Source organism: Anguilla rostrata, chromosome 7 (genome assembly GCF_018555375.3).
Source record: "Anguilla rostrata isolate EN2019 chromosome 7, ASM1855537v3, whole genome shotgun sequence".
Classification (NCBI taxonomy): Eukaryota; Metazoa; Chordata; class Actinopteri; order Anguilliformes; family Anguillidae; genus Anguilla; species Anguilla rostrata.
The window spans coordinates 5,219,448-5,242,417 of NC_057939.1; the positions used below are offsets into that span (position 1 = coordinate 5,219,448).

Sequence of the window (22,970 nt, forward strand, 5' to 3'; positions counted from 1 at the left end):
CTCTGTGAAGGGGCATTACACTGCATTTACACAGGTTTTTTTTATTTTTTTTACAAAGTATCTATGATAAGACCCAGAACAGGTTTCGCCAAACAAATATCACCTGGATTTCCACAATATTAAGTAACCGATGCCATGATGCGGTCAGTCTAGACTTGGACAGTAACAATGGTGCTGTACATGGTGACGTCGGCCACACACTGGTCTGATTCCATCTGCTGCATGAATCGTTTATGTGAATCTATGCATTTTAAAGACGAAGTAGCCAATCATCTTCAATCTACTATTTGTATATATATACACTCCCACACACATCTTAACCTTGACCCCTGCATCACCACATTAGCACGTTAGCAAGCTGCCTCCAAGCAGTAAGCGAACAAACTGTTGAGTGTTGTTGGTAGTCATGTTAAGTGTACTATTACGAGCTTCCGAATAGCTAACCTGAAATTACACGGCCTTCTCCAAAGGAAAAGGTTAGGTGGTTGATTGCAATTTATATTTGAGGGGCTCATCCAAGCAAAAGTAAGCCCCCCAACAAGCTAGGTGCTCCACCATACTTCCTAAACGAATCGCAGTACAACGCTGGCTTTGCAGTGAGGCTGCCGTTGACTCTGGGCTTAAAAATGTATGGTTTAATCACTGCCGGATAATTTATGGAGGCCATGTTCACTCTCAGAGCAGGCACTGCGTGGGCAGGAGATGGGGGGGGGGGGCGCTCCTGTCACTCCCGGTCAGGTAATCAATCACGGCAGAGTGTGCGAGAAACGGAAAAAAGTTCAATAGCCACCAAAAAACTGCCTGTTCAGCTCAAATAGGGAGAAACTCACTGGATACGCTTACATGTCTGGCAGACCCTCTGGTTCTAGGCCCTCTAATTGCAGAAAAACAGAACAACTGGGGACCTTTAAAGGTTACAGGCTCAGAACTCAGGTGAGGACACTGCTGTTGTAACCTGGAGCAAGGTATTTCATTAACTGTTCCCCACAAGCCATTTGGAAAATGTCAGTATGGGAACTAGATTATGTAAGTTGCTTTGAGAAGAGCACAAAGAAATCAAACTGTAAATACAAACAATATAGATTGCAGCAATAAGACAAAAAAAAAACCCATAAACATTCAGGTGGACCGACCTCGTTTTGTTATCTATGCCAAATAAAGTTTAGAGGTAGGTGGCACAAAAAGTGTTGAGAAAACATGAGCAGTTCATACTTCATGTCAAATGTTGAGCTTCTACTTTAGCAAGACCATAGGCAGATGTAGGAACCGAATGGACACACCGTCCTCTATAGCCTTAGCCTGTATTTATAATGGCATCCTGCTTCTGGGGGTATTTCTCCATTTTACTAAAATCCCTGACCATTGCTAGTTCCTTCCACTGAATCCCACCCTCCTGGTGTAGAGCTACAGACAGACTTTCTGTCGACTGAATCCTACTTTTGTCCATTTGTCCGTCGTGCCCTGCGAATATCTCTCCTAAATATGAGACTCCGTTTCCTGCAGGTCCCGTCACCCGAAATGGCGGCCCTCATCCTCGCCTTCAAGCTCAAAAACTTGGCCTTCGTTGACACATGGCGAGCACACTCAGAATGATCGCCCTGTCAACTTCCCTGCGCTGAACAGTTCTGACAGTGTGGCAGCTTGTATGAGTCATCACTCACAGCAAAAAAATAAATAAAAAATAAAAATAAAATGACTTCAGTGCAAGCAAACCACACTTGGGACCCAAAAATAAAAAATAAAATTTTTTTTTTTGTTTATTCCAATTTCTCACTTAGGCAGTAAGCATACTTTCTTTCAGACAATGTGAAACATAGCCAGCACAAGACAAACGGATTTCAGAACAGAAGGGGGGGGGGGGGGGAGTTGTTGTGTACAGCGAATGTGAGCGACTTTTGGGAATCAGCCCAATTTCAGGGTGACCGTGTTGTATTTCTACTCAGATCTGGTGGGCCAAAAAAAAAAAGAAAACACACAAATCCGAAGTGCCACATTTGATATAAAGGGGGTTTAAGGGGCTTATGGGAAATTGAAGGGCTGAAGCAAAGATTTTCTATAGAAACAAGATGTCAAATTCTGTTCTGTTTATGCATTCTTGGTATCTAGGGCATAAGCCCCTTCTCCAGGATAGCATGCAGATGCAAAGAATCATGGGTAATGTACAGTCAATATTTTCAGGATCTAAGTTAAAAGTGTTATTAACGGAAACAAGTCACACAAGATTATATGACTCGTTGCACCCTTTCTGTATCCAAATGAGTATACTGTAAAACCTGTCATTTCAAACCTAGCGAGATCGTGCTTATTCAGCACTTACCCTTAACAACAGAAAGTGATTTTGCAGCACTCAATGTCTCCCAGTAACACAAGATAACTGTAAATCTTTTTGCTAATCCTGTCCAAAATATGAAAGAAAGACTAAATGAACAGATAGAATGGGAGACTCCATTCGGATGAGAGTACAACAGTGAGTTTTCAAATTCTATTAATGCCGAAAGGAAAAAAAGACACATATAAAGAAATGGGCTTAGCACAGATGATCAATATTGGGTTAACCAGTTTCTTCCAAGAACTATCAAGGGATTTGATCCCTGTATCTGTATATAAACACAAAGACAAAAAATAGGACAACAAAAATTACTTCTTTAGATCATCTTCCATTTAATCAATTGTCAATGATAAATGCAGCCTAAAATTAGCATTCAGTAGATAGCGTTAGATTTCAAGGGACAAAAGACAGCAGGAAAACCATCGTAATGAAGAGCTGAATGCCAATGTGATGCACACACTGCAGGACATCTTGTGTTTTTCTGCATAGCAAAAATAGCGTCTACCAGAAGCTGTACTGAACAAAAAAAAGGAACATCCTCACTTAATTTACTATCACACAAAAAATGGAACGTGACCATCAATCCGTCCCGCCGAGGATCTGTCTCCCGGTCTCCCAGATCTATCGCTGGCGGACTGAATGTTTCCTGTAGTGTGCTGCCAGACGGGGAAATTGCTTTGCTGGTTCTGAGCATCCCAAGAGTGCTGAATTTGTCCTTCCTCCAACGGTGAAAGATGGGGTTCTCCTGATAAGCACGACACATTGATTGCCTTCTGTAATTACGTTGATTTCGCCAGGCTTGAAATCCAAATGGCTGAATCACTCAAGCATATCAGTTAGTCAGGGGGGTGCAAAGAAAAAAAAAATCATAATGATGACAAAAATATTTACTAAATACCATTTATTCCTCTACCTATTATTGATTGATTTTTTAAAATAAACATTCTGTATATGAATACTGAAAACTTCCCCTTGATGCTCAGTGGTCTGTGTTTGAAGCAGTGCATTGAAGAATAGTCTCTTTCTTTATATTCAAAAAATAGGTTTCTTTAAAAACGTGTTTCACATGGTACAGAGATCACAGTGTATATCATATATTAAAAAGGGTGGCTCTTAGAATCAGAGGTTGCCCCGATTTCTGTTGTGTGAAGACAGCCAATCCCGGGGCCCATTACCCACAATCCATCACATTCTGCATAAAATGCTGTATTTTTTTTGCAGAGGGAGCAATTCTGGTCTTTGGGATTCAACAACTAACCTTCAAACTGAGGGCTGATGGTACAACCTAGGGTGCACAAAGCTTGGTTTCAGTAGAACTAGAGTGTATGCTGGTATATTTCATTTCAACCAATTAAGTAACTAACGAACTGTGCACACCAACACTGGTTCCTTTGTATATTCGACAGAAAAACAACCTTCTTTTCTAACCTTTTAAAATAGAAAAGCACAACCTTCAGCTATTATACATAAGTCAACCCAAAGAAAAAAATGTAATCAGTGTCACATCAAGTACATGAAATGGGATAAATAAATAAAAAATAGACAAATAGTTCACTTGAAATTCAGATGAGTCAGCCCTCATTGTGCACCCCAGCTCCACCCGAAAAGGTAACCGATTTAGTCAGAGCTTTATATGTTCCGGTCACTTCCGTATACGTGATAGCTACCTGTGGACAGGTGGGCACGCAGGTGTGGTAAATAACAGTCTCACACACTCTGTGCTCTTCCTGGAGGGAGAACACTATTCACATTTATACAGAATGACAATGACCTGTGGGGGATTTAGGCATGTACAGTGAATCAATACAAAATAAATATTTTTTCCATTTACAATTTGCATCGACACAAACACAGCTGCACTACAACAGATGTCTACCATGTTCATTTTTTTTCTCTCCCTACATAGCGTTTCTAATTCATGATAGTCAAATATAATTAAATGGATGACATGAGATGCTGTTATAGTGGCAGTTGGTGCTACAACTAGGCTAGCCAAAAAAAAAAAAACATCAAACATTGTGAGATAGAAACTGCAGACATCAATGTAATAAAAATGAACATATTCATTTTGGCGAACAGTGAAGTAGACAGACTGGTTGGCAAGCTTGGCAGACTTAGTGAACTCTTTTTTTTATAGCTCGTTGGATGGGTGAGGTTGTTCAAGTTTTAAAAGTGCTGATAGCCAAACCTGTGCCTCCACCAGAATTCTCGATTTTGCAAATAAAAACGTACGCAGATTTGAGTAAGAGCTGAACGCATCCTGACGGAGGCTGAATTAGCATGCGCAAAACCCATAGTTTCCCTCCAATCGATGCAAGTAGCGAGGGAAAAGTGCTTTTTTATGGGCACTCTATAACATCTCCGCACAGGGGAAAAAAGGGGGTCAGAGATGGAGGAATTAAACGCGTGCCCACCTTCGAGAGGGACTGACGTCTTATCGGCTCCATACGGTATGAACTGCGTACCGGATCCAGCACAGGACCGTCTCCTCATTCTCCCGAGTGTTCGCATAATTCGCAACACACGCGTGTGCGCGCGCAAGCCAGCTGTGATTCGCAACCGCACCGACAGAAACCATACGGCTAGCGAGCGATAACAGGCGTCACGTGGCACGTCTCGGCAGAGCTGGATGCTTATAAAGATATACTATGTGCCGCGCGTTCCAAAACACCCCTGAATAATCTATTGTCGAGATAGAGGGACTAAAATATTTATGTTTCCTCTGCAGGGCTTTAAGATGGGGGTGTAAAAATACATTGAGTTAATATTTTAAGCAATAATGTATAGTGGTACTCTAAAGACGAAAATGGACCAGTGGCTAATGGAACACTTTCTTGACCTTGAATCTGACTCATAGTTTCTGTGGCAGTGAGCCTTGTATTTCTTCTTCTATGGCCTTGGTACAGGACATACAGCCAAAGGCATGTCTGTCAAACACTGCATGATTTCACAAGAATAGTATATACATATATTTTGAGCGTTTGATTCGAAAAAAGGAAACGATACAAGAACCATGGCTCAGTATTTATATAAATTTAAAATAATATGGGACTGGACTACTGGACTACTGAACATTAATGGCAAAAAATGACATGACCCACAACAAATATAGTGTACTTTGACAGAGGGGTCAGTTGCTTAATTATTAATCTTGGGGCACCAGGGTTCTAGACACTATCAGTGCAAAGTCAATAAAAGCTGTCGCAGTTTGAATTAGTGTACTTAGATTTTTAGTGAAAGCGTTCACCAGTGTAGTTGAATGAATCACATTGTGGTTCAAATATTCTTATATTTAGAAACTGAAACAAAAACACAAGGAAGAAGAGTTAGCTGCCATCTCAGGAAACATACAGTAATTATGTGTGAATAGTGGGATGGGAGTTTTGTGGGGGGGGGGGGGGGGGGGGGGTTGGTGCGAGTTGTCAGCCTTCTCAAAAGAAATCCAGTCATACCAGGGAAGTGAAATTAGCATATCTGAGTACACAGAGTCCCAAAATAATTCAGCCTCTGTGTTTTCCTCAACAAAAACAAATAATTTTTCATCCTATTTCCTTTTTCTAATCTTGTGTGTACAGACACATTCACACGTTCGCACGTGTGTGTCTGTGTGTGTGAAATGCATTCACTTAAAATACACTGGTAAAATTATTAATTGCCCTTTTCTCCCTTAAAAGGAACATTTGTCCTGAATTGAATAAAATAAATATATATTTTGTGTGGTTGCTTGCTTGAGTGAAATCTACTACAGCAACATACAGAAAAATGATCTAAGCATTGGTGGGTCTAAAGCCTGTCAGTCCATCCCCTGTAAAAATGACACATCATCATTGTGTGAGTGTTACAGACTCTTGTGAGTGATTTTGTCAAGATTTTAGTGTATGAAGTGCAAAACCCTAGAAATATGTGAAAACATTATGTTTCGACAGAGTCTCTGTGGGGTTTTAGCATTTTACCCTTCGGTCCGGCTTACTGAATAAAAGCTTTAAAATATCTTGTAAGTATAGTACACGACATTTACACGGAGTTTGCACACAGTCCAAAAACACAACAGTTCTGTTCTCACATCGAGCACGTTTGAAATTCCTGAGCTGCAGTGCAGTGGCCATTACTATAGTGCGTTTGCTTGAAATTCACTTTTACTCTCGCAGTGAGTTTTCATTCGCTGCCAACAGAGTCCCCGTCCTGAACACAGACGTCATCATCAGTGTTATAAAATCTGTAATGTTTTTTTTGCTGACAGAGGAAGCAAAACTATATCACCAAGACAAATCAGTGACAAACACTCAGAGTAGAACACCGATTTTTAGGTTGTTGAGAGAATCAGTCCTCTTTTCAAAAAGATAAATGAACAACACAAGAACAAGTGAATTGTTTCAACAAATTTTTGAGTGCTGGTTGCATTTTTTTTTTTTTGCTTAAACTTCTTAAATGACTAAATATCTTTTCAGTCTTGGTGGGACAATCACACATGTATTTCATGAACTGCTTGTTCCTAAATCACAGATATATTCTTTACTCAGTTTTCTCAGACACCAATGGAGTCCATTTTGTGAAGTCAGATTTGCTTTGGCACTCACAGTTTCCATCAGTCCAACACAAAAACGCCCAGTAAGAGATTAGTGTGTGGGCCTCAAATACAAAGCTGAGGACCATAATTGTTTCTTTCGTTCCAAATTCCATCTCATTCAGGAAAAATTAGCCATGGAACTGTTTCAAGAGGGGAAAAAACTGAAGGGAAAAAAAAAAATCTGTGACCAACATTGATTGAGTAAACCAACAGAATATTATACTTCATATTCCAGAAAAGTCTGAGAGCTGCTCCATATTTGTTTATATATTTTTTGTTATTTCTTAAATATATGTCTTTTTTTTAAAACTCATCTGTGCATATATATATATACATATGTACTGTTATATTATACTATAGTGTGGATATTCTTCTCTATAAAAGGTCAAAGGTTAGGGGTCAAAGGTCAGTTTATATTTACACAAGGCTGCGGGAGCCGCTGGAGTCCCTCCGCCGGGCGAGCAGCGGGTGGGGGGGCTGGGGCGGGCAGTACTGATGGGGGTGGTTGTATGGCGGCGGGGGCGGAGGCAGGGGGGGCTGGGGGCTGGAGCTGCCCTGGTCCCTGCCCTCGGGGGACCTGACGGGGGTGGAGAGGGCGGAGCGGATGAACCGGTGGGTGGGGGTGTGGCTGAGGAAGGCCTCCACCCGCCCGTGCCCGCCCTTGTCCAGGACGATCACCTTGACGATCTGCTGGCACTGGATGAGCGCCTCCGGGCGCAGGTCGACGAGCGGGCCGGGCAGGTGGACGGGCGTGGCCGCGCTGGGCTGGAGCTGCGGGTAGAACAGCTCCCCCCGGTGGCCGAGGAGGGATCCACGCTCAGGGCTCCGGGACGCACTGAGCTGGTACGTTTGAAGCCTGTTGTGAATTGACACCTATTTTAGAAAACAGCCAGAGACAGCATTAAGTGTTATCAGTACTTTCCTCCTCTAAGGTCGATTAGCCCTCTGGTGTAAGACAGCACAAACAGACATGCGCATGTGGAGTCGTGCGACACAAAAAACGTGGGATCGGTAAGAACGGGCACCGGGAGCGCCAGTGGGGGGGGAAGGGGGAGGAAAGGGGGCGTGGTGGTCATGAGGTGGATGGAAAGAGGGGGGGGGGGGAGGGGGGGGGTGGTGTTTTCCTCATCTAGGGCGGTGGGTGGAGTGGCAGGAAAGTAGACACCGAGGGCCTTGTGTCACCCTATCCAACCAATGTGGCACTAAGGGAGAAGTCTGTGTCCTGACCTAAACACGGTGAAGGGGGGGGGGGGGACCACATATTTCCGGGGCGCACAACTAGGGGACCGGTATGCTTGGGTGGACCCATTAGGAGATGCAGAAAGGGGAGGAGTTTGGGGGGAGGAGGGGAGGGGCCAGTGCTCAGACAAGAAAGGGGCACTTTCACAAACGACACTCATCAGAACACATGCTTCCATTTTACATTTAAGATTCAACAAGCCTGGTCACATTCAGCCAGTACAAGTGTGTTCTCAGAAACACATGAGAATGTGAAAACTTGGATTGATTTTTTTTTCATAGGGGCATCTAGGGTTCATCTCTGAAAAATGTAAACCCAGGGAAGGTGTTTGTTTGGCCATATGCCTCTGATAAAGGCCGTCAGCAATGTGCTTTGGTATGGCCAACCTAACACCTTCCTTTCGGGTTTCAATTTCACAAATGGATTGAATTGCTCCAGGGAACTTTAAAACAATGTTAAGCTCCGGCCACTGTACACAAGTGAAATATTAACAGTAATGTCCGCCATTTTTCAGAATAATACCCTTGGTACCCCTTTAAAGGTCACAAACCTCCAAGCTTTTTGACAACTTTTATGGGTCTCATTTTTTTTCTAAACTGCTTTGGGCTCTATTGAGATATCATGAAACAGAGCTAGGCTTTGGGGTTTTTTGTGGATTTTAGATATTCACGAGCCGTTTAATTTGGATAACATGTACGATATTCACTTGCACTATAAAATAGAGTCAAATTATGTAACTATTTAAGAACAGGATTACATGGTTTATTTTTAACATTTAGCTCAATTTTTTTGGGGGTGGCTGGGGGGTGAAAGGGGGGGGGCAGGGCAGTCTTAGGGTTTTTACCACTCACATAGCTAAATGGAATTAAATTAATCAAAAAATTATAACATTATAACATGACCGTTATGTTATAACTTCCCCAATTTTGAGATAGTAGATTTTAAGTAAAAACTCAAAGAAAGCCTGATGCAACAGAAACAGTAGGACACTATCTCTGTTCCAACCTGAAGAACATGCAACTGCAGTAGCAGGACGAGTATAGCAGAGAATTTAGGAGAACAAGACGCAAGGCCAATAAAAAAAAATCGGTGAAACAAGCATCATGAAGCAGTTATGTTTCAGGATGTTTCAATAGAGACACAAAGCAGCCAGTTTCAGACTGATGCCCACATTAAAATTTTTGTTTTTTAATGCTCTATACTGTGTGCACCATAGATTCCTCATTCACAGGCCCTGCGGTGATACTCTAAAAGGGAAATTACTCGATAGGGCTCTTTATTTTTTTTTGTCCTGGCATCCTCAACAGCATGCTCATGAAGTAATAATTTTGCTGAATGCAGTGTCTATATGTGCAGTGAGTGGGACAAGCTGCCGGCCATACAATTTTGTGATGTTTTATGAAGGCGGCTGGTGTGCTAGGAGAGGCCTTGTAGCTAGCGCAGGGTAGCCTAGAAATGTATCGTTGTAGCTAGAGCAGGGAAGCCTAGAAATGTACTGTATCATTGTAGCTAGCATAGAGTAGCCTGGGAATGTGTCCTTATAGCTAGCGCAGCGTAGCTTGGAAAAGTATTCTTGTAGCTAGCATAGAGTAGCCTAGAAATGTATCCTTGTAGCTAATGCAGGCTAGCCAGGAAATGTATTCTTGTACCTAGCGCAGCATAGCTTGGAAATGTATTATTGTACCTAGCGCAGCGTAGCTTGGATATGTATTCTTGTAGCTAGCGCACGGTGGCCTGGAAATGCGGTCTGGAGCCACAGGGGCCGGGGTAGATGGCCGTGTCCCCTGCTGCCCCTGCAGTGACGTTACGTGGTTCATGATAATGGAGAGGTAATGGATGTAGAGGGAAGGTTTGTCATGGGCAAAGTCTGTGCCCCATGCGCGAATGCTCAATACAGGTATGTACAGCGACCGGTCTTCCTCACGTGATGGAACTGCAGAGTAACTGTCCCGCCTGACCTGTGATACGGAAATACGCCCCCTGTCCCGCCTGACATTACTGGGCCCCTTCAGGTCACATGATCTCTACTGGGCCCCTCACACACACACTTTATAACCACATTAGCCTTTTTTTCCCTGAGGAAAAACGACACTTGCTACTCTTTCTAAAAAGGTCTAAAATAGATTAAAACTGAGCGCTGCCAAGAATCACACAGAAGGACTGGCAATAGAGAGTAAGGTTCTGCCGTATGTGCTTAACCAGAGGAAAAATAAGCTGTTTCCTAGAAACAAAGAAAGAAAAGTTTAAATCGCGGTCATTACGTTGGAACTGCCTGTGTCTCTGTGTTACCAGTGCATTGTGGGAAGTTCAGAACGTGAGGAAGAGAGTTCCAGCAGCCGCAGTCAGTCCCCAGCCACTGACAGATTCTAATTGAAGAGTGGCAGTGAATCTTGGTCATTTCTCTCTCAAGAGTCGTCGGTCGCCAAACAAAATTACGAGAAAAATACGCATGCACTGGGGGAAAATGAGCTGTTTCTGTCAAACGTGAAAGATGATAATTATGCACTACGCAGCTCGGCTTCTATTGAGGGTTTCAAGAGCAGGCATGTTCCACTTATGTGGCATGTAATTTGAAGACATTACGCCGGAGAACATGGCCAGGGAATCTGCCGTGGGAACGGCGGCAGCGATATTGAAAACGATTAGCCTTATTCACGGTGTCCCCTGGTGTTCTCAGACAGAACGGACGTCTACATCCGCTCGCCTTTTTCGTGTCTCCCGTTCGAGCGCCGCTCGAAAAGCTCATCATTTTCATAAATTGTCAGCTCCGAGAAAAAAAAATATATATAAAAAATTAATTGATTTTTTTTGCACATTGCGGATCTGAGATTATTCATTAGGACACGCGAGTCTAAGTAGCCTCGAGACAAGCCCCGCAGGCTTCTCGTTATGCAAATGAATTTAATCATTGCATTCCAGTGCGCTCGTTCATGCGATATCATTTTTCTGGCCGATATCGGTGCTGACAATACGCTGGAAAGAAAAGGTTTCATTACTGCGAGGAGTCCATCGGCAGCAGACGTGACAGATCAGGATGGCGCCACCATCGCAGCTACGCCGGCATTCATGCTTTGTGCTAATTTCAGACTGCGGCCTTCTCTTCCTTTTTGTGTCACGCGGGTGTATTCATTAAGGTTACTCTCAGTCCTTCATTAAGGCTACTCTCAGTCCTTCGTTAAGGCTACTCTCGGTCCTTCATTAAGGCTACTCTCAGTCCTTCATTAAGGCTACTCTCAGTCCTTCTTTAAGGCTACTCTCGGTCCTTCATTAAGGCTACTCTCAGTCCTTCATTAAAGTTACTCTCAGTCCTTCGTTAAGGCTACTCTCAGTCCTTCATTAAGGTTACTCTCAGTCCTTCGTTAAGGCTACTCTCAGTCCTTCATTAAGGCTACTCTCAGTCCTTCATTAAGGCTACTCTCGGTCCTTCATTAAGGCTACTCTCGGTCCTTCATTAAGGTTACTCTCAGTCCTTCATTAAGGCTACTCTCGGTCCTTCATTAAGGCTACTCTCGGTCCTTCATTAAGGCTACTCTCGGTCCTTCATTAAGGCTACTCTCAGTCCTTCATTAAGGCTACTCTCAGTCCTTCATTAAAGTTACTCTCAGTCCTTCATTAAGGCTGCTCTCAGTCCTTCATTAAGGCTACTCTCAGTCCTTCATTAAAGTTACTCTCAGTCCTTCATTAAGGCTACTCTCAGTCCTTCATTAAAGTTACTCTCAGTCCTTCATTAAGGCTACTCTCAGTCCTTCATTAAAGTTACTCTCAGTCCTTCATTAAGGCTACTCTCAGTCCTTCATTAAGGCTACTCTCAGTCCTTCATTAAAGTTACTCTCAGTCCTTCATTAAGGCTACTCTCAGTCCTTCATTAAGGCTACTCTCAGTCCTTCATTAAAGTTACTCTCAGTCCTTCATTAAGGCTACTCTCAGTCCTTCATTAAGGCTACTCTCAGTCCTTCATTAAGGCTACTCTCAGTCCTGCATTAAGGCTACTCTCAGTCCTTCATTAAGGCTACTCTCAGTCCTTCATTAAGGCTACTCTCAGTCCTTCATTAAGGCTACTCTCAGTCCTTCATTAAGGCTACTCTCAGTCCTGCATTAAGGCTACTCTCAGTCCTTAAGGTTACTCTCAGTCCTTCTGTGGTAAAAATGGGCTGACTCTGTCTAAAGCAGTTCCTGATCCATGAAAATTGGTCAACAGGGCTTTCTGAGAGCCTCTGAGACAACTTCACTGCAAAAACCAAAGTCAATCTCAGTAAGTATTTTAGTCTGATAATTTAGGCTTTTTGCTAAATGAGACAAAAATATTGGAAATTTGGTGAGATTCAATTAAAGATTTGCCGATGGGGTAGGAAGGCAAACGAGCAAAATGTTTGCTACTTGAAAGTAAGATTTTAAGTCTTACAAAATAAAAGAGCAGTTTATCTGACTACTATATAAACTGTTGAAACACTGAATGGGCATACAGTCCTTTAACAAACGGGTAAAACTTGACTTTAAACTTATGACTGCACTGTTGCATTTACCACATTAATGCATTACGACTACATAAAACATACTTTACCTTGTGCTAGCTAAGACCTCTGGGCACAAATTCCATGTTTTAATAAGCTATTATTATCAGATGGACCTCTGGGCCACAGTTTATGCACGGTTGTGGTACTGTATAGTCAGCATAAATGTTATGCATTCAAATGTCGCCCAGGAGCGGGAATGATTTTCTGAGATTGTCTTATATAACGTGATTTACATGTGTATGTGTTTACGTTCTACATTGAAAAAATGTAATATTCAAAGAAAACAGTTTTATATTACATATTTACAGTATTTACGCTTTGAAGTATTGTTTATATATGATTTCTAGTCCTGGTATACCTCCAAATGTGTGTGATTGCTTGTTTGTGTGTGTATGTGTGTACAGTATGTGTGTGGGTGTGTGTGTGTGTGTGTGTGTGTGTGTGCTTGCACAGTGCTCCTGTGTACAACTCAAAACTTTTCAAAGCTGCCGTCATACACAGGGGCCCCAGTAAAAGCACCTATGCACACACACACACACACACACACATTCTGTGCATCTTCTGTGATGGAGGCTAGACCTCTTATCTGCTGACTGGCACACTGAGACTTACCTGTAATGGCGCTTCTCTGTATTTATGGGCCACTTACCTCCACTGTGTTGTTCCCACTCCTTTCTTCAAGGTCCATCTTGCCTGTCGGGAGCCAAAGACAGCTTAATTTAATGTACACACACGTACGCTCCTTTGAGCAAAACTCACCAGAGGAACACACACCAGAGAGGAACATGCCCTGTTATATATGCTGGTGCTGACTGCCATTGAGGGAGCTGTGTTTTTGTTCGTCCTGACAAACCTATAAAATGAGTGACTTTGTCGGTGTACAGTCAGGAAATGATGACACACAAATGGCTAGAACTGTGAGGGATGCCTCGGTGGTCTGGCTGGTAATGGTCCAACCAAATGTCACAAGCTCCAGTGTGGCTACACATTGAGCGTAGTATTTAGAGCGGTATTTGGAGCAAATACACTTTAGCCTATTCTGAAACAGTGTCCGCTAGTGTAACAGAGAAAGGTCAACGTTTTAAAGTCCCTCCCAGTACCCCTTTGTGAGTTGAAAAAGGAACTGATATTAATGTTCCAAGAAGAATAATACTTTTCTTTGTCGAACAAAAAATAGGTAAACGTTTGATACAGGTCTCCAAATTTTATTGTGACATTCAAACAATATTAATAATTTAAACATAATTTTCAAATATCCTGTTTCCCCATTGCGATATGTGTGTGTGTGGTGATCCATGAGCAAGACTGCAGCCAGATATGTATTTCTCTCTCTCAGAAATTTCATAAGAATTCATGAGCAGGTATTTGATCTTCCTGCTCTCCTTAATTTCACAGGCGTGATCCTGCCTTTACTGACACCGCAGCGCAAGACCGGCACCCGAAGAATTTGCGTCATTTCATCGCTGGAAGGCGGGAACAAAGCGGTGCGTCACACCCCTGACGTTCGGGTCACGACGTTGCTGCGCGCGGAGGGTCAGCCCGCGGCGTGGAGCAGTGCAGTAGCGGGACGCCTAATTGGTATGTTTTTCGGTTGACGGTTGAGTTTTTTTTCAAACTCGTAGTCAGGGACAAGTATTCTTGACACATCCTCAAGAATACTTTGCTTTTTGTGTTTCTCGATATAACGAGGAGCGGGACTGAGCGAGGCGGGTGGGGGGGGAGGACGGGGGAGGACGGGGGTTGTGCGAGGGGTGGGTGGGGAGGACGGGGGGAGTGGGGGGTTGTGCGAAGTGGGGGGGTAGGGGGAGGGGGGGTGGACGATCGAAGCACTACCTGGTGGGGAGCCCCGCTTTGCCCGAATCTCCAGCTGAGACCCGTTGCTTCTGCTGCAGTGAGCCTTGCCCCCCTGCTGCCTCTCCAGCTCCCCTGCGGAACACAGACTCCATCAGTATTCACCACCGCCAGGACCATAACAAAACAAAAAAAAAACAAAAAAGGCAGGGGCTGTTTACTCTGTACACACCCCCCCCTCCCCCCATGTTTTTATATCAGAAATGCACACGCGATAGACTGCTTGACATCTTGACAGTTAATGAAAGCACCTCCCTAATTGTGCTTTTTCATTTTTAGGGATTTGCTTGTCAGTTCTGATCAGTATTTTTCAATAACAGATTATGATGGGGTTTTTTTTTTTTTTGTATTCTGCCCATTGCGAATGGCTGAGGAAGTGTGAGTTGTATTACAATGAGAAAAAACTGTCTGGGTGTGATTAGAAGACTGGCTCGCAACAACTCAAAACCCGCAATCTAAGATATTGCATTTTTTTAAGGAATATGATTAAACTTAAATTCTGGATAAATCATGTCGTCTTCATCGAAGCAGAACTTGTAAAAACTAAAGCACAGCGATGTCTCGATGTTCTTTGGAACTGTACACTATTTCTTGCCCTTTGGGGATGAAACCGAAATGACTGCTGCTCATATACACACAAAAACATAATTGTTTTCTCTGATCGGTGCTCTATGGAAGAGGCTTTACGTGTAGTTTTTCCTTACAATGGCAAGTATCACAGGAGAAACCTCTGTGCTCCTGTTCCCCACGTTCAGTAGTGTGAACATGGCCGATTCCCTTGGGGCGAGCTTCCCCCGGTGTGTCTGCAAACACGTGACCTTCTCCTGCTATCCCTAACTCAGCTATTTTGACATCAGACAAGAAGAAGTAAATCATGACTGCCATATTTTTATTTTTATGCTTTTCTGTTTGTGTGTGTGTGTATCTGCGAGCCTGGCCCCAATGCAGACTGAATCGCAGTTATTCTGGGTTTCGTTGAAGGTGCACTGCATCAGCAAAGCCTTCTCATCTCCTCGTTTCCCACCGCATCTATCCTGGGGCTATGAAGAAAAAAAAATCTGCTCCATACGTACTGCTGCTCTATACATACTGTTTATATTTGAGCCACAGTATGTCTGTGAGCCTTTTCTTCATCTAAAACATATGTTAAGTCCCTTGGGATCCTAGCAAATATTTCCCTGACTCACCTGACTTGATGTAGGACTGCTTTCAGCTACAGCAGAAAATAGCCCCATGTGAACGGGAGGGGGGGGTAAAGCCAAGCCTGTATTTCAGCTGGTATTGAATCATCAACAGAACTGCCAAAACTAATCATTCATGATGGAAATGTTTTCTACACTTGCTTATTATGGAGGATACGAACGCTGAGACATGTTACATTTCTCTTCCATTGCACATGACAACATTGCTGCTCATGCTGGTAACCAAGCTGAGTGTGTATTCAATCAAAATCTGAAGTCCACAAAGAAAATCATCTTAGACAGAAAACATAGTCTGGCAAATTATTTTCCCAGAAACTATTCTCTGGTAGGTCAACTTTTCTTGCAAAATTTAGATATTTTGAGTGATTTATACAGGGCTCTGTTCAGTAGTATTCGTTTAGAATGCTGAATCCTTTTCTGATGAGTTTTTCCATCTTGCTACTGGCTGTCAACAACAAACGTTTTGGGCATTTTGAACACAGGAGAACAGCGTCTTGGAGAAACCCCTGGATATCTGTCATGAGATGGATGCAATTCTCTGAATGATGCGCAAGAAGTTGGCGAAGACAGAATAATGTCACAAACATATAAGTGATAATAGCTTCACCTAGGTGTCACAAACAGCAAGTAAGGAATTACGGAATTAGGTTGCACTTCAACCTCATTTACATTGTTTTGTTTTGTGATGGAGTAGAGAACCAAAATTACAAAATCCCTGTCCCAATACGTTTGTATTTAAACTGCAGTTTGGAATAACTCCACTCTTGTTTAATACAAAATGGATGTACATCACCATTTGTGCTCTCAGTGACTCAGTATATAATTTTTTTCTACAAAATAAAAAATCATATACAGTTGTGTGTGCAACAGTTGGGCATCCCTGGTCAAAGTGTATGCTGCAATGAGCATCTAAGTCTATGGAAGCTTACCCAGTCTCTCATAAAGTGAGATACTCCATATTTCTGCAAATTCGTGACACATGCTAACACCGTAGAGCCCGGCCAGCGGGGGTAGGAGGGGTGTGGGGGGGGGAGAGAACTCACAGTCGATGCGTATCTGCTCCATCTCCGACACCTCGGCGATCGACTCCTTCAGGTCCTCCACGAACTTCAGCAGCTCCTCCGCGCTCTGGGCGCAGAAGTTGAGCACCTGCTTCTTCTCCGAGCCCGAGTAGGGCGACACGATGGTGATCCCGTGGGGGTAGTCTGTCGCAGCGGCGGTGGGGGGGGGGGGAACGGGAAATAATGAGACCCTGTCTTTTCCTCTCTTTCCACAGCGCTCCGCTGTGATTCTCCTTGTGTCAGCTAACAGTTTGGACCTTGTAAACCAGGTTTTGTGCCCTTTGGCCCATTAATTGATTAAATGAATCATTCGAATTTTGAAACGCTGCTTTTTCCCATTCAATTTAAGCCATTCATTGCACTGGCAGTGCAGACACTGTGGCCCTATATATTTTTTTTTTTACCAAAGTACCGTATTTGTAGATTCTTTCATGTAGTGTATGTTTCTTATATCACAAATACATATGTAACCCAGATCTAGAATGAATCTGTATCATGATGAACATCATCATATTGGTTTCAGATTGATGAACACTGACAACAGTAAAAAATAGAAAAAATACAGGAACAGATGAAATGGTACATTTTAAGACTGCCTTGCACAAGAACTTTGAAAGCCAATGGCACGTTTGTTCTATGCAGGACTTTTTAAGCCTGTGTTTACAATCAAAGAAGTCTGCTTCTCCATCTTCAACCCAGCCCACTCACCCCTGAGTACCTGACGAGTCAGTAGCAATTCTGGACTACCGAATTCTCTATGATTACTATGACATTAGCTACACGTCATCACACTGACACAGTGATTACATTACTACTTACAGCTTAGAGACCTTATCGGACTACACTTACATAGCATTTAATGTATCCCTTTATACAGCTGGATAATACTGAAGCAAGCAGGTTAATTGCTCAGGCACAGCAGTGTCCTTCCCTGAATCAACCTGGACCTTTCGGTTACAAGCCCAGTTCCTTACCCACTGTGCTACACTCCGCCCTCTAATGTGTACACTTGTACACAGTGTCTACACTTAATGTGTAGACACTGACCACAAACCTTGGTGATGATTTTCACCATGCAGAACTGCAGTCACAATATTCCCTAGATCCCATGCATACTTTCTCATTCTCTTGGCATCATTACGGAATCAATCCGAAAGAATGAAATCTGGATACACAACGATTCTTAATTAGGCCCTGACAGATAAGCCATTTACAAGAAATATCACTGTCTGTGGCTATAAAACTTCTCTCCAGTTCCCTTTCTAGATGTCAATATGACGTCCACCCACATTGGCTCGGTTGTGTTTACGAGATTCCATGAAAACGACCCTGCCTAATGCACTACAGCACAAAGTCCTCAAAGATGGAGGCGTCCATTTTAAATCAAGTCCCAGCTCATCTACACAGAGGCAAGTGGTGGAGTCCCACCCCCTCTTCATTAAGGACATACGCCTTGCAAGCCCTGGACCTCCATTTTACCTCCTGTGTTTGACTTATTTTATCTTTAATTGACCTTGTTAGGTGGGACGCACATGGAGAGAGCGAGAGAAAAGAGGGAGAGAGGAAAGGAGGGAGCACTCACATTCGTTTTCAAAGAGGTGGAACTGCATTCCCAGGAGACCCATGGCTTTGCAGAACGTGTAGGTTGCCGAGCTCTTTTTCTTTGGGCACAACTTCAGGATCTGAGAACAAAGCGGAAGCCGAATGTGGTTCTTAAACTCTAAAAGGGAACGGGGGCGGGGGGGGGGGGAGCGTAACCCGATTTATGGCAATGCCACACAGTCTTCTGGGTAATTGAGAACACTGAGGGAGAACTCACCAAAGCAAAATTAGTGCATTAGTTCTAACGGTTGAACTAATGCCCTAATCTTCATGTTCATGCTAACATATTAGGAGAACCGCTGAAACCTGGAGGCCACAATTTAATTTTGTCCATTAATAAAGTTAAGAGCCCGGCATAAATTTCAACAGAAGCGGGCAGAGGACAGCAAACCGTAAAGTTTTGAACAGCCAGTGCTTTGCATTTTTCAACGGTGTTTAAAACGGAAGGACTTGTTCCGTTGTGACAATTACATATGACTTGGCTGTGATGAAAAAAGGACCATTTTCATACATAAATTATGCAAATATAGGGGCTCCCAAATGGCTTAGCCTGTAACGGCGTGCCCTCCAATCTACATTCTTGCTGGATCCACATTTTGGCCCCCTAATGACCATCCATCATGACTACTTTTTCAGTGTTCAAAATATGACGTCAAGCCATGTGAGATCATCAGAGAGAGAGAAGGAAAAAAAATAATAATTGTGCCTCCAAAGCTTGTTTTTAGACTGGGATTTAGCAAATTAAATATTATTTATATGCCAATGGTTTCTGTTCATATTGACTTTTTTGCATCTATTGAAATACCCCCATGAAACAATTTCTCTTCATAAATGGCTAGGAAAGCACTTTCAATTTTCTAGTCCTTTTAATACAGATTGGAGAGGGATGGGATTTAATTATGAGTTTAATACTTCATTTTAAGATTATATTTAAATCTGCCTAATAAGGACATTCATTATACTGGGAATTAAATTTATGATTTATTGCTAACTTTTTTCTAACAGTGACTTTGGCCGCATTAATCACTTATTTGTACAGTATTCCAAGTGACGTAACCTTCGTCACTAATTCATAAAGTTGGCAAGGGCCCCGCTAATGGGTACAATGTGGAAAGTACATCTTTTCGTAGTAAAAGTGTGTTAAGCAAAACAGCTCAAAATAGAAAAGACAACTGCCTGTACACAACAGAAAATTGGCACAGAATGATGCCAAACTTAAAGTTTGAACGTGTTAGCTTGGCACGCATGTCAGCCGAAACAACTTACTGTAACACAATTTTACAGCAGGAAAGGTTACCATGTGGGGCAATGCAAGGAGACGTGGGCTAGCTACCAGACGGCTGTCATATTAAATCTTTATAAATCACTGCCGTCCTACCCTCTTAACAATGTCATTTTGAAGGCAAGCCACAAAGATCTCTCGGGTTAATGGCTCCTGCTATGCAAGTACACACGCTTTGCAGCAGCAGGGTTGGAAAGCTATAAATTGATCGTTTGCTTGCTTGGCCGCGTTCCCATGACGGCGGTCGACCAATGAGACGCGTCTTACCACGATGAGGTCGTTGAAGAGGAACACCTCCCTCTGGTGGGCGGCCTGCTTCTGGGCCTTGTTGACGTCGGACACTTCGAAGAGCCGGCTGCAGCACACCAGTCTCCGATGGGGGACGGACAGCACCTGTTGGAATTGGGAGGGGTCGAGAAGAAGGGTCTTTTACTAGGGGTGCGTCCCAATACTCAAAAAATGTATCATCCTTTCCTCCACTGCCACCTCCTCTCCTGTGTGCCCCGGAAACCGATCTTTGTGTCCCCTCTCCCTCCAGTGTCCCAATATTACAGGAGACAAGCGAAGCGCACAGGACCGTAATGGTGAAGCGGCTTCAAGCTCGTCTCCTCCCCTCCTTTCCTCCACATAATTCTGGGTAGGAAACAAGTGGTATAAGGGAGTGGAGGAAAGGACATGAGGAGTGAAAAGTAATGGGACGCACCATAGGATTAGCTGTCGACTACGTGCCAACCGACTTGGTCGACTGTGTGACTGCATGATTCTCAGACGATGGCTGTACAAGGTGTACTAACCCACAGAACTGTGGTTGGCTGTCATCGATTCTCAAGCCTGAACCTTGGCAGCTATGCGCTTTCAGGAAGTTTCGCTTTGAATTTGGATTTTCCCCGCTCACGCATCGTCGATGCTCACCGGTGTGCAGCCGAAACGCTGCGTTAGCCGCGGGCCCAAGAACCGCTGACGGGCTCTTCCTAAAGACCCCCACTGAGATCGATTCATCCCCGCTCCACTGATCTCTATAAGTGGGGAGTCAGATCCCTGAATCAGGGATGTCAGAAAACAAGCCTTCCATGTGTCCTAAACTCTTCCCCCTTTGAAGCGTGGTCAGTAATTACGTGAGCGGAGGGATACGCTGGAGTAGAGACTGATGTGCTGAGTTTGAGCCTGAAGCCCCAGCAAAAACAGTCCTTGGTACATCCTCCACATTGCAGATACTGTCACAGGTGCACCCATTAGTCCCTGTTTATTACTAAGTCACTCTCAGTACTGACTGCAGGCATACAACTATATCAGTCCGACTGACTATACACTCTTTTTCTAGAGGACGCAATTAAAACATCTCAGGTGGGGGAGAAGGTCATCTAACCCCCCCCCCCCAAAAGATCACTGTGTTATCCCAATGGCCTGACTGGTAGAGATACGCAGTTTGTGTGACTGTATCCTGGAGGATTACTGCTGCAGTGGAGGTTGAGTGGAGAAACCGAACTGCACCATAAATGGACAGAACCCCCCGTTCTTTCACTGACTGATAAAAAATCAGAGCGTGTGCGTGTGGCTGGAGGCTTTCCACTGAGGAAAATATCCACTAAATATTAATATATGCTCTTTTTTTACTGATTTTGTTTTAAACTTTTTTTTTTTTTTTTACCCATGTTCCATGTGCAGAGATTCTGAGGCTGCTGACATTTCTTGAAAGTTTCCCACAATGCCCTGCAGCTCGGAGCCATCACATCCACAGCCCACTGCTCCATTTAACAAAGGGGATTACAGTCGGAGGAAAGATTAGAGAGGAGCACGGTCCACTGGCCGCCTGATGTGCCGATGAGGGGGTGGGGTGGGGCGGGGCGGGGGATTAAACAAGTGAACAAGTGATCCAGCACTTTGAGAGAGCGATTCAAATTCCACCCTGTCAATGCTCCATCCTCAAAGCAAAAGGCTGTGCTCCTGCCAATGTCTTTCCCAACGGCAACTTGAAGAGTGATGAAGAAAAATGACCAAAGTCACCCACCGACATTTCTTTTTGTGAAATTTTTTTCTTATTGGGCAAAGTAACAGAAAAGTATGTCTTCAATAAAGAGGATAACAGTTTACAAACCACAGCCCCCAGCCCCCTGCCAGCACCTATTGAGGGACCCACCCACCTAATACTCAGCCCATTGGGTGTTATCATTAAAACATTGCCTTCAATCGTTTTTTTTTTTTGGGGCGTCAATGACTCCCTGGTCCGACGTGGGACACGAGGGGACCACCCCAACACCCCCTGCCTCCCCCCATGTTGTGCAGCTGTTCTGCACCCATGCTAACTGTTCTGCACCCGTGCTAACCGTTCTGTGCTTGTGCTAAATCTGACTGCAACGGACAACGTAGTAGCAGCAAGCAGCAGTCACTCACCGTCTTCATGCCCACTATGGACTGCTCCACCTTGGTGACGTAGGTGACGTGGTCCTCGTTGGAGCGCAGCTCCCGCAGCTGGATGCGCTCGTAGATGCCCACCACCATGTCCCGCGGGATGTCTGCCCCGTCGTCCACCCCTGGGGGAACACAGAGAGGCAGGGAGACCGAAATATAAGCGTCTACAGCAGCGCCTGCGTTTTTCCTGCTGAAAAGAACAGGGACAAACTCCACAGTGCTAGCAACTTCTAAGTAGCCCCCGCAAATTCAGGGTGAACAGATCTATGAAGCGCCGCTCCTTCCACAGCAGCTGAGAAGACTGAGAAAACTCACTTCAAAAAGAAGGTCGGAGACAAGGCAAAAACTGTCTGTTTCCTACTGACTGCAACCCTTAAACTTTGCACACTCCATGCCTCTCCCTTACGAAATAATTCTATTATGGAGACACTGAGCTTTGCAAAGCTATGATGGAATAACTGGATAATATGAGAAGATTAAGATACTAGGGAAAGCATACGACGGGATAACTATTTAGTAAGACCAACCATCTAAATTTGAATTCAGAATTCCCCTCAGCTCGCTTAGTTAGCAATACAAACCCATAAAATTAGAATTCAGATGTTCTGTGCTGTAATACCATTACTGTCTGGACGTGACACAGAGCGTCTACACACACCAGGCACGATGAGAATATCCCTAACAGTGCCCAGCCGGTACCCTGCATTCTCTCATTAGCCTGCGCTATACAAGCCACTGTCACGCTCCTCCCTCTAGAAAAGCAGCATAGTGAAGCATCCCTCTGTGGTGTCAGCACCGGGACGCGTGGGCAAAAAAAACCAAAATCATCTTTATTCGGTTACGGTAGCCGAATGCGTCTCTCCCCACTTCAAACGGGAATGTACCCACACTGCGTCTGTGCCAGCTCTGCGTG

At 43.8% G+C, this 22,970-nt stretch overlaps 1 protein-coding gene across 3 annotated transcripts in view; it reads right to left on the reverse strand.

Annotated features, from left to right (window-relative positions):
* Positions 1-2,641: 2,641 nt before the first annotated feature.
* The window catches only part of LOC135258829 (IQ motif and SEC7 domain-containing protein 3-like), a 113,317-nt gene continuing 92,988 nt past the window's right edge, over positions 2,642-22,970 (reverse strand). For 2 of the 3 annotated variants that reach the window (XM_064342446.1, XM_064342448.1), the window contains 7 exons: positions 22,040-22,179; positions 19,916-20,041; positions 18,347-18,446; positions 16,747-16,908; positions 14,484-14,576; positions 13,300-13,343; positions 2,642-7,769 (listed from right to left, as the gene is read on the reverse strand). In XM_064342446.1, the coding sequence (XP_064198516.1) occupies positions 7,314-7,769; positions 13,300-13,343; positions 14,484-14,576; positions 16,747-16,908; positions 18,347-18,446; positions 19,916-20,041; positions 22,040-22,179 (1,121 nt within the window). In that variant the 3' untranslated portion in view covers positions 2,642-7,313. The remainder of the gene's footprint in view (positions 7,770-13,299; positions 13,344-14,483; positions 14,577-16,746; positions 16,909-18,346; positions 18,447-19,915; positions 20,042-22,039; positions 22,180-22,970) is intronic. The other variant, XM_064342447.1, reaches the window with a different exon arrangement.